General features: G+C 39.1%; 2 protein-coding genes across 3 annotated transcripts; both read left to right on the top strand.

Annotated features, from left to right (window-relative positions):
- Positions 1-1,102: 1,102 nt before the first annotated feature.
- On the top strand, positions 1,103-6,290 carry LOC127771090 (methyl-CpG-binding domain-containing protein 13-like). 2 transcript variants are annotated; one of them, XR_008017071.1, is made up of 6 exons: positions 1,103-1,563; positions 2,672-2,778; positions 2,891-2,995; positions 3,980-4,129; positions 4,523-5,781; positions 5,944-6,290. XR_008017071.1 is itself a non-coding variant. In XM_052296914.1 (5 exons), the coding sequence occupies exons 2-5, from the start codon at positions 2,710-2,712 to the stop codon at positions 5,381-5,383; spliced, it is 1,185 nt and encodes a 394-aa protein (XP_052152874.1). In that variant the 5' UTR covers positions 1,103-1,563; positions 2,672-2,709; the 3' UTR covers positions 5,384-5,839. The 2 variants fall into 2 exon arrangements, 1 of the variants encoding a protein (XP_052152874.1); XM_052296914.1 differs by lacking the exon at positions 5,944-6,290 and having other exon boundaries at positions 4,523-5,839.
- A 5,519-nt stretch (positions 6,291-11,809) lies between these two features.
- On the top strand, positions 11,810-16,251 carry LOC127769954 (UDP-N-acetylglucosamine diphosphorylase 2-like). The gene is made up of 15 exons (XM_052295610.1): positions 11,810-12,170; positions 12,702-12,756; positions 12,979-13,130; positions 13,229-13,268; positions 13,628-13,717; positions 13,799-13,911; positions 14,046-14,120; positions 14,345-14,384; positions 14,476-14,558; positions 14,643-14,720; positions 14,799-14,942; positions 15,030-15,097; positions 15,304-15,418; positions 15,525-15,681; positions 15,788-16,251. Exons 1-15 carry the CDS (start codon positions 11,994-11,996, stop codon positions 15,883-15,885), a joined length of 1,485 nt encoding a protein of 494 aa, XP_052151570.1. The 5' UTR covers positions 11,810-11,993; the 3' UTR covers positions 15,886-16,251.
- Positions 16,252-16,648: the final 397 nt, after the last annotated feature.

The raw sequence follows: 16,648 nt of genomic DNA, 5'->3' as shown, positions 1-16,648 counted from the left end.
ATTCACGAAACCACGAGAGGGAACGGAGGCAATTCTGTTCATGAACAAAATATTTGATTGTACGGTTTTCTTATCTCTTGCAAAAGTTGCAATGACTGGAACAGTTTGGGCTTTGGGGTTTGGCACCACCTACCAACAACGTGCGATCCATCGTTTTCCACGTCGAACACGTGGCACAGGAAGAACAGGGGGTCCAGCACTCCAGTGTCCACATCTGCAAATTTCTCCTCTCTGATGATCATCATCAAGTGATCAGCCATATCACTATGCAGCACAGATACAGAGAGAACTGGATTCCCCTGTGCAATCTTACTCATGCTATCATGCATACACTAATCTATTCATCCCAGTGATTGCTCTACTTTTGATTGCTTAATCAGAGCATCTCATTCGTCTGGATTAGTGCTTTGATCTGCCTGCTTGCTTGTTTATTCTGGCTGTCTACCTCTGCCCCATGACCTGACTGAACTTGCCTTGCCTCTGCTTTTGCTTGCTTGCTCATGAAAGAAAGCAGGTGTGATTTTGTGAGAGAATTCTTCTTGCCAATAATTGATGGCAAGAAGAATGGAGTGTGAGTGTGGTCTGATTTTTTCTTGAAGAATCATCAAGGGCTATCTGCTATCTCATCTTGTACGACAAAGATTGATTGCAGCTGACCTGGAATTGGCAGGATATCAGTTGAGAGTGAAAGTGAATGCTACTGCTAGCAGTAGCAGTGATGCAGCAAAGCTGCCACAAGCCGAAGGCACGTTGACTTAAAAGAAGCCCTTAAAAATCACCACCAAAAAGAAGGAAAAAAGAAAAAGAAAAAGGAGTAGTAGCACGATTCGACACCGGAAAAAGACCCCAAATTTTGCGTAAATCTCGGGTCATTTTGCCTAATTAACCCAGGCAATAATAAACATCTCACCAATTCTGTACTGGCGTAGTACCACACTGTACTGTACTGTGTACAAGCAAGGAGAGAGAAAAAGGAATCAGACATTCAGAGAGAGAGAGAGAGAGGAAAAAAAAGGCAGAAGAAAACAGATGCCTTTCTCTCCTCTTTATCCAACGCTGCTGCTGCTGCTGCTGCTGCTGCGACTGTCGCGGCCATGGCGTCCACCATTCATCATCAACCCGGGGAGGTTGCCAATCAAATTTATTACTCCTACAAGGACACCGTCACAGTCCACACATGAGTGAGTAGTAGTGGCAGCAATCGCAATAGCAATAGCATCACGTTCACAGGAAGGAGATTGCTAGTAGTAGTAGTAGTTGTAGCGGAGGAGACGCAACGAGACAAGCAAAGAAAGAGATAGAGATAGAAGACTGTGTAGTGTAGTGTGAGAGAGAGTGAGAGAGAGAGAGAGAAAGAAAAGCTTCTGCTTTTTCTTTCCTCTCCCTAGTCCCTAGTGCGTGGAGGAGTAGAGGTAGAGCAAACCACTGAACCACATCGCCTTCTTTCTACTGGTTTCTACCGTGTTCTTGCTGCTGCTGCTGCTGTTCTTCGTGAGCCTCCTCGACGACCTCGATCTGCTTGTTTCTTCCCGGCTCCATGGCGGCAGCGGCCGGGCCGTAGTGGTGAGTTCTTGCTCGGCTTCTTGCCTATTACTAACGACGACTACTTTTTCTTGTGCGGTTGGTTCAATTGATCCTGAGCTCTAATCAGTTTGAGTTGGTTATTGGTGGATAATAGTTTGTTCTAGCTGAAATTTTTTACGATTAACGGGGAGTTCTGTGGGTTTCTTGGAGGTTTAGTTGCATGTTCGTGGTGAATCAACAGTAACTGCTGCTAGCATGGAGCTTGATATGCTTCTTGCTTTTGGGATCTATTCTGCAAAAGTAGCTTTTTTTTGTGACTGTAATATGTGATCGAGTTCAGTGAATTGGGTAAGTTATTACCTCAAGACTATATTTTTTTTCTACTTGAATTTTTTGGTTTTCTACGCTTCATGATAGCGTGATTTCATTTTAAAAGGTTGGAGGGATGAGGAAAAAACCTTTTTTTGTGGGAAAATGAAAGAGTTCAATACTAGTAATTTCATAAATAGTTGCTAGGTCTTTACACTGTTAAAAGGTTTGGGGGTTAAATTCGTTCTTTTGAGTGATTCTAACCCTATAAGCTTGTTCTTGCTCTATGAAACTCGGTAGCTGACCTCAAGCAAGTTTTCTTTAATTGAAATGGAATAATTAGTCATATCTAAGTTTTGCTTTGACAAAAAATATAAATAAAAGCTCGTCCTAGGATTATGTGTACCGTATACCCGCAAAGCTCTAAGTTTTGCCCATCTTAGTAGCTGGAGTAATTGAGATTGGATAAGTTTCCCTGGATTATTTTGAGCCCACTTGTTTGTTTGAACCACGAGTCCACGATGTAGATATTATGTAATGACTCTCTGTAGTGCACCGGCAACCTTATGCCTCTGGGTTTCTCTGCAGAAGACTTGAGGCATTGTATTTCAATAAAGTCCCCCAATCTTAATGAAATTAGGTCACCCAATCTTTTGTCCGACCCGGCAATGTATTTCAACGAAGTACAGCTCGATTGCTTCCATTTTTCCTTCAATAAACTCCACCTTTTTCACATATTAGAATAAACTTCACAAGAACGCATACTTATAGTCAGTTACAAAAACATATGTACTGTATATTTAATATCTATATGACTTAGGAAGTTCCATATAAACAGGATTTTGTGGATTTCATTATCAAAACGGGAAATAGACTATGGATTCCAACGAGGGCTCTCATCGTATAACACGAAGTGGGATTGTTAGGGCAAAACCTGCTGTCACGGTATGGAAGGTTTTGACCTTTTTTGTTTAAATGTCTTTCCATTTTAGTTCATTTCTGTAACAATTTATTTTTGACAACTTTGTTTACTTCCTACTGCTTTCTTACTCCTTAGGCCGATGGTAAGATTGAGCCTGCTGGGGAGGGGTTACCTCATGGCTGGTTGAAAGAATACAGGCCTCGGAAGAACCAATCTGGGTCTAGAGTCAAGGGTGATACGGTAAGTGTAGTTCCTTTTGATTAAATCATGAAAATACCAAACTTGATCCTTTTTTTAATACCTTATGTTTCAAAATTAGTCATGCACATTTTTGGTGTCCTTCTGAACTCTGATGTCTCTTCCACAAGCAAGCCAAGGATAATCCTTGAAAGAACAAGTGGCTGCTAATGATTAGATGCAAAGCAACCCCTTGACTTCTCATCTGCATTAGAATTTATGCAGTTTCATTTAGTGGAGTCTAGACCACTTACCTTTCTTTCCCAGAAGCAATTTATCAAATACTCTGATGATATATAGTTGGATTGCATTGCTGTTTGCCAGCTGTCAACATCCGCAATGTGATGGAGCAAGTTAATGAACAACCTTTCTGCAACACAATTCTAATATCAGGACATGTTCGAGTAAATTTCTGTGGAACCAAGGACTTCTCTTTAGCTCTTTTCAATTAACTAAACATAGCAGTATTTTCTGTGATACTCCGTGTGTCTTCTGTTTGGTTAACAACTGCCTACGTTACAGTATTATGGAGAAATTACTCGTTAGTGAATCTTTTTCCTTTGTTTATGCAAACATTTAGCATAAGAATGTGAAGAGTTAATGCATGGTAATGATCAACTTGCAGTTCACCAATGTTTTCTGCAATAAAAATAATTAGTCAGTTTTGAACAGAATATTTTTGTTCAACCTTGAAATTATGACAGTATGAATATGAAGAATGAGAGCTGCTAACTTCACACCTTGGTTTTAGCCTCACACTAAAATAATTTTGGCGTGTTCTAACAAGTTAGTAGTGAATGTATTCTGTTGATAACAAATTGATTACAACTTTTCTTGAGTTGTTTTCTTACAATACCTTTTAAGCTCTCGTTTTATGCCATAAGATGGTCTACTTGAACCTATATTTGCTTGACATCATTTTGTTTACTTTATGTTTTAACCTTTTGTTCTGTAGTTTTAACTGGTATATCCATCTTATCACTGCAGTTCTATATTGATCCAACCAATATGTATGAATTTCGTTCTCAAAAGGATGTTCAACGGTATCTTGAATCTGGAGATGTTACTAATTGTGTAATGATACAAAATAAGAGGAAAATGGAAGACCTGCACACTGCAAGAAACCAATCTCATCATGTATGTTCCTTTTCTATTCTAGTGGTATATCTAATTTGTAATATGTCTATATGTTTACAAAAAATCTAGTGCCAGGCTGCCAGCTACATTATTCAAGAGAGAGAGTTTTTCAGTAGTACTAAGTTCCATGTATGAATCTAAATATAAACAGTGTTGTTCCTTATAAACAGTGAAAATAACTATATTTCACTAAAACTTTGAAGTATAAAAGAGAATAATACTAAATCATTCTGTCAACTATAATGCTAAATCAACACCATGTGATTTCTGCTGTATTAATGTATTGTACGTGAGTGAATTGGATGGGTTTTTGCTTGTTACATTTGTTTTCCTTGTTTCTTTTTCTGTTTGATTACTGTCCCCATCTTATAATCATTGTTTCATTAAATTCAGACACGAAGACCATCTGATCACAGACAACTTGATGCTGGTGAAGGGGCTACTCAATGTGATCTACCAATAGCAAGAGGTAATAGTGCACGGAGTGATTTTTTGGTAAATGCAAACAGTTCAGACAATTCTGAAGATATATCATCATCAGTGCCCAAGGGTGTGTCCGAAGGGAAACTTACACGGTTAAAGCTTCAGAAGGCAAGGGTTCCGAATCAATCCGTGGAGCATGAATCTTCCACAGGAGAAGTAGCAAATATGGAGCATAAGCCCAAGGAAAAGAAACAGAAAACTAAACCTGTCAAACAGATCTCTACACCTCTTCGAGCGTCACCTCGTTTAGCTGCGCTGAAGATTAACCAAGAAGGCAATAATGAGCCCAAAGATGAAGCTCTCAGCACAAACACAGACACTGCTAATCAGTCGCAACCAAAGTTGACCAAAAGTCCTAAAGCAAAGGCTAATTCCTCTGTACTTCCTGAGAAGAGTGATGGAGCACATACTTCAAATGCTTCTGAAATTCCTCAAAACAAGTATCCATCAGCTACCGAGCAAATGCAAGGATCATCTGTTCATCCTCAACAGGCTGGAACAGCTGATGCTATGCCTGGGTCCGCCCTTTCATCGTTATTGCGAAGTATCTGGTCAGATCCATGCCTCAAGTTTGCGATCAAGACTCTTGCTGGTGACATCCCTGCTCTAGACTTCATTCCATCACAGGACATGAACAAAGGGACGACACCGAATTGTTCCTCTTCTGCTTATGATGGTAGTAGAAACCATGCACAAGTCGACCATGTCGGCATGCCAATGCCAAGGCCATCAGATAAGTTCTACGGCAGTGGCTGGTTTCCTCCCCAGTGAGTTCCATCTGGGGAATATGTGGCAAATCTTCTCACCTGCAAAAGCAAATCAGAAGAAAGCCAAAGACTAACCAGCCTCACAGGTTTCTTAGAACTCCTCATTAGGTACCTTGACAAGGATGCATGTTGCAAGAAAGACTGTATCTTGTTGGAACTGTAGTAGATGGTTCGTCACTAATAAGTAATAATAACCTAATAATATACCCCCATCTTATGCTAAACTGGACACTATTTTCTGTTTGTCTGAATTTGTGTAGTAACATGACTACTAATTCATTTGTTTGTATCATTAGTGCAGACTAGAGATGCTGATTGTATGCAGATGCCTGTGCCAGATTGTCATGCTCAGGGTCACTGCTCTGCCAGCACAAAGACCCTTCATGTGTATTACTACTACATGTAATAATAGCTTAGACATTTGATATGGCAATGTGCATTGGACTAAGTTCTACCTAAATTTTGTTTCTGGTTTACCTGTCCTGAGTTTCTTGTTTGATGGAGTTGCAAATGTTGTTCCTGTGCACACACTGTGTTGATTCTTCGGACTTTTTTGGAATGCAGGAATTCTACAGAATTTCCACAGGAAACAGTTCAGTTCCCGCAAAATTCCTCCGTTCCAAAGAAGGCCTTCAAGTACTCAAATGTTGTTCCTGTGCACATATTTTGTCGATTCTTCGCACACCTTTGGAACATATGAATTTTAGAGGATTTTCGCAATAAATAGTTTCAATTCCTGCGAAATTCTTTCGTTCCAAAGAAAGCCTTTAAAGTACTCAAATGTTCCTGTGCACATACTGTGTTGATTATACGGACATCTTTGGAACAGATGAATTTTACATTTTTTTCACCGGAAACAGTTTAGTTCCTGGGAAATTCCTCCATTTCAAAGAAGGCCAAATTCTAGTACTCGAATATATGGCTGGCATTTTTGTGTCTGCTCTCATTTTGGTTTCTCCATACTTTGGTTGGGCACTAAATTGTTGATACCAACACCAGTTGTTGGGAGATGCATTGGATGCCATGGAAGTACAGATCATTGGTCTTATCTGTGCTTTTGTGGAGTTGTGGTCCTTGACAAACCATGTCCAGAACAATGATCAGACAGCAAAAGGATTTGCCCTTCTGAGAGGCCCACCCACTAGCTGTAACACTGCAAGTCAAAATTTTCATGCAAAAACTTTGATGTACTTGCACTTTGTTAGGCTTTATTAGTAGTGGTTGAAACCTTTGGAGATGATCTTGTGATGATAATATAGGCTGTCTTGCGGCCCTACGCTTAGTCAATTACACCAAGGTGATACAGTCTGACTGAGAAAACACTGACAAAGTCCTTTATTGACAAGTAGTACCTTTAAGCTACATGAAAGTTCATAGCTAATGCAAGCAGCTGACAAAGTCCTGACCTCCAAATGGAGTATATAGATAGAAATTACTCTATGATTGCTGGTTTACTAACTGAAGTTGCAGCTTCCATTATGGGCTAAAGATGCTTCCTGATACAATATGATCCCAATATCCCCATGCTATCTCATGATAAGATGCAACTTTTAATCCACATCTCTAAGCTACCTTAAGCTCACCAGCAGGCATATTCTCTGGGCATGTCCAGTGGAGACTTTCTTGCTAATCAACTAGGCATTATTTGTTACTTCTGGTTCAGATGTCAATTTTTACATGGTACATTTTTTTCTTACTCTTTGCGTATTTTGTACTAGCTATACAGTTCTTCTACGGCTTTCTGGTACACCGACAACGAAGTTTTCTTGACTTCTTTTAGGGGAAAGAAGAAAATTTTCTTGCTTGGGAAGAACACTGCTGTTCTACAGTGCAGAATAGGCCCCAATTCACAGCAGAAAACCAAACAAGACAATGTACTGATCAACAGTAGCAAAGATCCAAGAAAAGCGGACGTTGACTCTTGTCAAAAGTTGTGAAAAGCTGGCTAATATTAATCCTATTAATTTGTACAAAATTCTGTTAGATTATACTTATACTTATTTGTAAAGCTTATTAGTAACTAAAAAAAATTCATACATAATTTTCTTATATACATGTACTTAGCAATTCAAAAGCAAATATTGTAAAATAAACAAAGATAAAGAAAACAACAAAATCAACTTAGAATAAAGTTTTAAAATTTAAATTTTGGCTATAACTATAATCATAAGTAAAACGATGGGGCAACATTTCACTTGAAGCTAATCTTCAGATCAAGATTTTACATGCAGGTAATCTTCAGATTCAGACAAAAAATCAGTCCTGGCCTGAAAAGCCTCCAATCGAAATTATTCATGCCCATTACTCATTATTCTTCCAATTTGGTCCTATAAATACCTAAGCTCCAAAGAATATTTGGTGTTAGTTATTAATTAAAAATGTCATCTAGTTCAGAGGTCAGGTTTGTTGCAACTATATGTTTAGCTTTCATGACAGCGACTTGAGACCTATTGGGTACAGTATGGTGAGTCAGTGCAGCACTGGCTTACACCACAATGCAAAGCTTAGGTAGCTAAAGCTGGGCATAACAGCAAAAGAAAACCTCTTTAAATTAATTAGCTCCGATAATGGCGACCAAAATCGGTGTTTTGTGGCCCATGATTAACGAAATGATGGAGGTTGGAGACCGACAGGAAAGCTTCTTTGGAATCGTTTTTACTTTAATTTCAGAACCTGTGGCTTGGGTGGGGGCAGCAGAAAGTCTTTAATACTACTCCATCCATCCCATGATATAATAGATTTTGAGTTTTTACTTGCAATATTTGATCACTCGTCTTATTAAAAAAAAATTGTGCAAATATAGAAAACGAAAAGTTGTGCTTAAAGTACATTGGATAATAAAGTAAGTTAAAATAAATAAAATAATAATTTCAAAATTTTTTAAATAAGACGAGTGGTCAAATAGTACAAGCAAAAACTCAAAAACCCTTATATTATGAGACGGAGGGAGTAGTATTTAAGCGTGTTTTCGTAAATGTTTTTCAGATGCCGCCATAGATGTTTTTCCCCGTCTTCAATAAGCGTGTGCTTAGCGTTTGAAACATATTATTGTCACATATTACCTACTCCCTCCGTTTCATGAAGTTTTGATTTTTTTTTTTCTAAAGCTTGATCAAATTTACAAGATAATATAACAATGTTTATAACACAAAACTAACATATTATTAAAACGTATTTAAATTGGATTTAATAAAACCAATTTAATATTGTACATGTTACTTTTTTTATAAACTTATTCAAACTTAGATACGCTTGACTAGAAAATAAAGTAATATGAAATGGAGAAAATATTTATTAGAGAAGTAATCCCCACGTTACAAGCAAGACTTTTTTCTCTCTCTTTCTGGCTTTCTCCATGTGACATTTACCATGGATAATAAATACAGAATGGCTATGAATCAAGTTTTGCTTCTGTTTTCTTCAAGGGATTATATTCCAAGGAGCATGTATGCTTTGCGTGCCTGCAGAGCAAATGTGTCAAAGCCCCGAGAAGCACCACAACTTCTCTTTCTCCAGCCTGACCACCAATGTCGGCTGATCCATATCCATCATATCCAATCTGCGAGTATACTACATTACTCTTCCCTCCGTCCCATTTTAAATACAGTCATGATTTTTCATGTACACATTTAACCGTCCATTTTATTTAAAAAGTTTTTTTTAAAAAAGTTAAAAAAACATAAGTTACATAAAAAGTATTATTCATATTTTATCATCTCATAACAATAAAAGTATTAATTTAAAAAAATTAAATAAGACAATGATTAAAGTTGGGCACGAAAATTTATTGTTGCATTTAAAATGGAACGAGGGAGAAGTAGACTAGTAGTAGCAGAGTAATGTAAACATGCATATGCATGGTTGCATGGTTGGTTGTTGGTGCCTTGTACTGCCTGCCGGTGTGAGGTTTGCATCTGCCATCCGGTGACAGAAAACTCCTTTCTATCGGCATTGCCCTCCTGCCAGTTTGATTCATCTTCTTCCCAAGCGACATATCACCAAACTATTGGTTCATCATGCATGGTTGGTGATGCACACCTGATCACAAGCCTGTTTCTTGCTGCATCCAACCAACATTGATAGATACGGTGTACATGTTCTTCTTCTATCCACTAACAGATTTCTTTTTTAAAAAAATAACCCATTATATATATTGTCTAATATATTTACTTTTTTGGTGGCCGTTTATCGTTTCTGAATTCTGCATGACAGTTGGGTGTCCGCCATCACTATCATCTTTTATATTAGTATAGATGATTTTCGATTATCTACCTATATCTTTTTATGTTTGTTCATGGTTTCACATCAAGAATTCAGGATTGATTTGGTCTTGACTCTTGAGTAAGAGGCAAGCAACTCTGAAGTATGCAGTAGAATGCATCATTCAGCAATGCAGTGACAAAAGGAGACTGTAAAAGCTCCTGCGTGGCTAGTGGATGAATGGATGTATCAACCAGTAGGAAGAAAAAGATGAAAGCAGCTTTCCTTTGGGTAGAAGAACAGAACCTGACTTGGATTGCAAGCCTTTCATCCAGCATATATGCAGTGCAGATTGGTGTCGGTGATCGGTTCCTGCATGATAATCTGCCGACTGAAGCTTCATCTGATGATCTGCATGCCAACCGGTTTCTGAAAACATGATCTGCACTCTCCGTTCCAGAATATAAATATTTTTGTTATGTATATAAAGTCGGTGATTGATTCTTACATGATCTATCAACCGATGTTTCATCCGCATGCCGATCAATTTCTTAAAACATAATGCTCTCTTCTTTAAAATATAAATATTTCTGACTATGTATCTGAACAGGTACGATTGAACGTATTCTTGAGAGGAACATACCATTTATACATTTTTATACAATTAATACAAAATGTATGGTGATGTATATACATGATGGGGTATTTATATATGGGACCTGTATTGTTAAGATTTTTACAGGAGATCATGAATGCCACATTGATTTGATTCAGAGCACTCAACTGGGAGAGGTAGGTCTGGGCCATCAAGAGCAACCTCCAAAGAAGACTTTGCCAGGACAATTAGTGTACACACAGTACAGTGGCACGCTCACCTGTGAGTGAGAGTGTACCATTCTTCTAGCTAGCTTCAGCCTCGCTGCTCGCTTTCAAAGCTCGGACGATCTGCAATACCCTGTCGCTGCCATGTGGGCCCATTCCAGGGTGCTGCTGCTGGGGTCCCACATATGAGTTGTGAAGGTTATGTACAAGATGGAAATCATGGAACGGGGGTATAAATGTATAATACATGTGTGTTTATGTCCTAAACAAGAGGTGCTCTTAATAACGAAATGGATAAATAGATTATAAAATATATTTTCTTCTTCTTTGTTGTTGTTGCTGCAGGAGTCACGAGGGGTTTGACACTGTTTGCTGGTGCCTGAACCCGTGTGACCGACAGTCTGTATGTCCGGCTAGTTAACCCCTCTTATCCTCTAATCCGGCGATTTCTGAAGTAGATGGAGTAATTAATACTCCCTCGTTCCCTAAATATTTGACACCGTTGACTTTTTTAAACATATTTGACCGTTCGTTTTATTCAAAAACTTTTATGGGATGTGTAAAACATATGTATACATAAAAGTATATTTAACAATAAATCAAATGATAGAAAAAGAATTAATAATTACTTAAATTTTTTGAATAAGACAAACGGTCAAACATTTTTAAAAAAATCAACGGCGTCAAATATTTTGGGATGGAGGTAGTAGATCACAAAGTACCTCGAGAAAAAAAATTAATGGACAAAGTACGAGGCGATTGATCCTTAACACGCATAGACTGAGAGTGTTTATGGTTGTCACTTGTGATATCATTGGCAGTGTTCCTTAAAATTTCTACTATCTTTAAAAAAAAAAGAAGCTGCTAAAAAAATAAAAAAAAACTTGTGCTTTGATGTTTTATAATCATTCATTTTTCAGCATTAGCTTTAAATCCATAAATACAATTTAGCTACAATTTTTGTTTAGTTGTGTTTTGACTGCTGATAAGCTGTAGATGAAATAATTAATAGATAAAGTAGTGAGATACATTTTGATAGCATAGTGATAAGTGATACGTAGTTTTAACCCTGAGATCTGGTGTTTAATCCCTAACATGTTTATAAGTTTCTTTTTTAAAAAAAAAATATTTAGAGCGACGTCTCTCCCACCAATTCTTTTTTCTTAAGTAGTAGTGATTAATCCTTGACACACATATGAAAAAATTATTAAAAAAATGTTCGGAGGGACTCGTATCTCCCACCAATTTTTTTAAGTAATAGTGATTAATCCTTGACACACATATGAAAAAACTGCTAAAAAAGTGTCAAAGGAAAAAAAAAAAAACTTGTGCTTTCGATGTCAGCGAGGAGAGAAGAGAAGCAAAATTAGCTGAACACCGCACGCAATCAGAGGAGGTATATAAAGGGCGCGAACACGCGCACACGCCGGCGGCGATCCAAGAACAATCCATCCATCCGATTCGCCGTTCGTCCGAGTTGGCATTCCTCCATCTCTTCTCCTCTTCTTGAGCAGCGCGCCATTGCTGCAGTCACAGATCTCTCTCTAGTCCCACCATTTTCTTTCTTGGGTGAGGAGAAGGGAGGGGGAGGGATGAAGGAGATAGTGGTTGGGTCGGTGGCGGCGGCGGCGGCGGCGGTGGGGAGGTGGGGGGCGGCGCCGCCGCAGGCGATGCTGGAGAGGATGAAGGATTACGGGCAGGAGGGCGCGTTCGCGCTCTGGGACGAGCTCTCGCCCGAGGACCGGGAGCTGCTCGTCAGGGACATCGAGGTGAGCGAGCGAGTGAGTGAGCCCAATGCGGCTGCGAGGGTTGGGAGAGAGAGAGAGAGAGAGATTCGGTTTTGCGCCGGAATTTCGCGTCGAATGTTTGATTCTTTCGTTGGGATTGTGTTTTCTGTCGGGAGCTCTCTGTCCGTTTCTGTTTGTCAGGGACGAACTCTGCATAAGAAGTTTGATTTTTTTTTCCCTTTTTTTGGCCGGAATTCTGCCTGTAAGCTCTGGTCTTTGAATGTGGTTTTTTGGTCTAAGTGTGAATTCTGCAGGAGTTGATTTATCAGTTGAAATTTTTTACTGCGGTTTGTGGGGAAAAGGAGTTTGGATTTTGAGTGATAATTTACTTCACTCTTTCACAGCTTTGTTGCCAGTGTGACCAATTATTTATCTGCTCTCCATAGGTCTTAATCTGCATTGTTTACACTGTACAATAGCTCAAGAGAAACCTGCAGCATGATTTTGTTGTCATTTGAGCTTACCATTTCGACAGTGACCAATGGAGCTACATATACTGCATTTTTTTTTCAGAGCCTGGATCTTTCAAGGATTGATCGGATCATCCGGCGCTCCCTTGGATCACAAGGTGAGAGGTCTCTCAGTTGAAGGGAAAGAACAATTATCTTTCCAATGTAGAACATTAGTTAATTGTATTTTTTTATCATCGCACTTGCCTTAGTTTATTTATAGATAATGGAAGCTTTTGCTGAACTCAGTCAATTACATCAAGATGATAGAACTGTACCGAGAACACTTTATCAGTAATTGCCTTAGTTTTATGGTGTGATTATGCTCTTTCTAAGTGCAGGATTCACTTTGCCCACCGTCGAGCCGGTGCCGGAGTCCAGCGTGTCCAAGGTGGAGGAGAGGTTGCCGGAGGACAAAGAACGGTGGTGGAAGAAGGGGCTGAAGGCCATTTCGGAGGGGAAGCTAGCCGTCGTCCTTTTAGCCGGTGGTCAGGTGCTCTGATGGAAAGATTACCTGAATTTGCCATTTCTATAGTTTGTGCATTGAGAAGCAGCCTCCTTATGGTTTAATTTCTTTTCATGTATGTGCAGGGGACTCGGCTTGGTAGCTCTGATCCTAAAGGATGTTTCAGTAAGTTGATTCCACTTCAATCTTTGTATATTAGTACTTGAGTTTGTACGCACAAATGTATGGATATTTGTTGAGCCAAAAAAAGAAGTGAGGTGCTCTGAATTATTTCTGTTTTACACAATCTTTTTTGTTCATAGCTCTCAGATTGTTTATTTTAGAGTGTCGTGCTAATAATAATGATAAATGTAGTCTACATCACCTTAATGCCATTTAATCAAAGGAAATGACATATTCTAGTTTATCTCTATCCATCCTTATTAGTGTGGACTTGCTCAGTTGCTCTTTTCTATAATTCTTGGTCCAACTCTGTCTATGTATATATCATGGCTTATTTTTCACCTCTTATTTCTGCCCTTTAGGTATCGGACTTCCGTCTGGAAAGTCGCTTTTCCAACTCCAAGCTGAACGGATTTTGTGTGTTCAAAAGCTTGCTGCTCAATCAAGTGATAGTAATGTCTTTTAACCACAATTTTACTCTCTTTTTTAATTTCGTTTCACATCTTTACCCTGAAATTTGAAATAACTTGCAGGTCCAAATAACACCGTACCTATTCATTGGTATATAATGACCAGCCCCTTCACCGATGACATCACTCGCAAATTCTTCGAAAGCCGTAAATACTTTGGCTTAGAGGCAGACCAAGTAAGATCAAGTACTTTTTTTTTTCATTTGTGTTAACTATTCCAATGGAATTTCAACAAAAGATCCAACAGGATCCCCCATTCACTAGTAATGTTTAATAGGTAGGTTTGAACAGCTGAACATTTCCTTGGCAGGTGACATTTTTCCAACAAGGCACCCTTCCATGTGTTTCTGCTGATGGCAGATTTATTATGGAGACACCATACAAGGTACCATCTTCTATTATTTTTCTAATCTTCCACTGATTGATCTTGTATTACTAGGAGGTGATACTGCGGTTTGTAACAACTTGATTTTCGAGTTTGACACATGGTCTGAGATCTCACAATTCAAGTGCAATTGTGATACCTACAAATATTGTTTTGATGCTGCCTATTTAAAATGTTAAATGATGGCATTCTTTTTTTTTTTCACATGCTCTGTTCGAAACCAGGTAGCAAAGGCTCCTGATGGCAATGGTGGAGTTTATGCTGGTAATCTCCCAAAAAGATGTATTGTATTTCTAGTTGTAGTGTTGCATGGTCATTTCTGATGCCTGGTTTTCACTACTGCAACATCCTACAGCCCTCAAGTCCAGAAGGTTGCTGGAAGATATGTCTTCACGGGGTGTAAAGTATGTAGATTGCTACGGGGTTGACAATGCACTGGTGAGGACATTAACTTCCCCATAGGATAATCCATATAACCTTCTGCGTTTTCTCCTCATTCGCTTATCAATATTATGTATGCAGGTCCGCGTTGCTGATCCGACGTTCCTAGGTTACTTCATAGACAAAGCTGTATCTTCTGCTGCAAAGGTTGTTAGGAAGGTACAGTCAAATACTTCTCATGCTTCATATCATTAATCCAATATGCACCATGTTGATAGTAAATAATATGCTGAACAGGCTTACCCACAAGAGAATGTTGGAGTATTTGTTCGACGAGGACGTGGTGGACCTCTCTCTGTAGTTGAGTATAGTGAAATGGACGCAGCTATGGCTACTGAAATTAATCAGTCAACGGGACGCCTTCGTTATTGTTGGAGCAATGTATGTTCTATCCTTTGTTTCTCAATCCCTCCTGGTTGCACTTTCTCTTGAGGCGTATAACAACCGCATGTTCTTATCTCACTGCAGATTTGCTTGCATATGTTCACTTTGGATTTTTTGAATCAAGTAGCAAACAGCCTTGAGAAGGACAGTACGTGAGTGCTTCTATAACTGTTTTAAGTCTGAAGCAGTAGGAATTCATTGTGTTTACTTTCTTTGCAAATTACAGTAGTTATCTATTTTCTCGTTATGCCCCTCTTACTCTTCCTAAGAAAGTGAGAGCTACGTTTAAAACTGCAAGCTCCATCATTCATTCTATTGTATTTGTAGCGCATGAAATTTACAAAACTTTTGTGTCCAGTTATCATCTTGCTGAGAAGAAGATCCCTTCCATCCATGGGTACGCAATGGGCTTGAAGCTTGAACAGTATATATTCGACGCGTTCAGTTACTCCCCATCCACAGCACTTTTTGAGGTTCAACTTCTCAGTCGCCTATGCTCTTATAACATTCTAGATGTCATGCTGTGTCTTTTTGTTATGATTTTGAGAAACTCATCGGTATACATATCTGAAAATTCAGGTTTTGCGGGAGGAGGAATTTGCGCCTGTAAAGAATGCGAATGGCGCGTCTTATGATACCCCTGATAGCGCAAAGCTGATGCTGCTTCGTCTCCATAGTAGATGGGTAGTTGCTGCTGGTGGCTTCTTGACCCATTCTGTCCCATTGTACATGACAGGTAAATTTTCTCTTGTCCAATACATTCAGAAACTTGCCATGAACAAAAAACAAGGAAAAATGATATTTTCTTTTACAAATATTGTCATGATTGATTTTGCTTGTAGGTGTGGAAGTTTCTCCACTTAGCTCCTATGCTGGAGAAAACTTGGAAGCCATTTGCCGCGGACGGACATTCCATGCGCCGAGTGAGATTTCCTTCTAGGTGACCTGTGACACAAACAGCTCTGTAACTTCAAATTTGTGGAACAGTGGCAGAGAAAGGATTGCAGGATTTCATCTCAAACAGAAAAAAAAAAAAGATCACAGGGTTTCCATTTTCCCTATGTCATGGGATGAATGGATGCTGTACAGTTCAGTGAGCTCCTCAGATATTGGCCGGGTTGTTTTATGTTGTGTCATCTGTGAGTATTGTAATGTAGCCTCCAAAATTCTAAGGCCATCTTGATTTTCACACAAAAACATTTGTGTGGCAGTGCCATTTTGGTTTCTCCTGTAGTCCTGTGTTGCTCCCATGTAATCTGTAGATGTTTTTTCCCCCTTCAAAACAATATAGATCTTTGGATGCCCATGATTTCATTTCAGAGAAACATGCATTTGAACTGTCCAACTCTCTGAATATTCAGAGAACCAGCAGGATACCGGGAGCTCCGGCAGGAAAGAAGCTCAGTGCGGTGTTCTTGCAGCTTAATTAGCCGCTATACCAACACCCAACTAATCATCACAACAACCTGCACATCGCGCGAATCAAACTGGAAAAGCATTTGGCATTTGACTATGGATCATCACGCTATGCAAATTAAAATGGCAGTGATTTCTCGTCTTGGATCGGTGCCAGGAGTGAAGGAGGGAAGCGATCATACGAGAATTGCATGTCTGAACTCTTACTGAAAAGGTGACGAATTTTCAGAGCTGTGTTTTTCATGGTGAAATGCTTATATTTTGAGAAGGGGGAGTAGCAGCCTAGC

The sequence above is a fragment of the Oryza glaberrima genome, chromosome 4 (genome assembly GCF_000147395.1).
Source record: "Oryza glaberrima chromosome 4, OglaRS2, whole genome shotgun sequence".
Classification (NCBI taxonomy): Eukaryota; Viridiplantae; Streptophyta; class Magnoliopsida; order Poales; family Poaceae; genus Oryza; species Oryza glaberrima.
Note: the sequence above shows the minus strand (reverse complement) of the source record. Positions and strands in the feature narration are given on the sequence as shown.

Bases quoted from the DNA above. Each gene is read 5' to 3' on its own strand.
- LOC127769954 (XM_052295610.1), top strand. From the start codon at position 11,994: ATGAAGGAGATAGTGGTTGGGTCGGTGGCGGCGGCGGCGGCGGCGGTG. The intron at 13,131-13,228 runs GTGCTCTGATGG...ATGTATGTGCAG, and splicing joins TCCTTTTAGCCGGTGGTCAG to GGGACTCGGCTTGGTAGCTC. The intron at 13,912-14,045 runs GTAAGATCAAGT...TTTCCTTGGCAG, and splicing joins TTGGCTTAGAGGCAGACCAA to GTGACATTTTTCCAACAAGG.
- LOC127771090 (XM_052296914.1), top strand. From the start codon at position 2,710: ATGGATTCCAACGAGGGCTCTCATCGTATAACACGAAGTGGGATTGTT. The intron at 2,779-2,890 runs GTATGGAAGGTT...CTTACTCCTTAG, and splicing joins GGGCAAAACCTGCTGTCACG to GCCGATGGTAAGATTGAGCC. The intron at 4,130-4,522 runs GTATGTTCCTTT...CATTAAATTCAG, and splicing joins CAAGAAACCAATCTCATCAT to ACACGAAGACCATCTGATCA.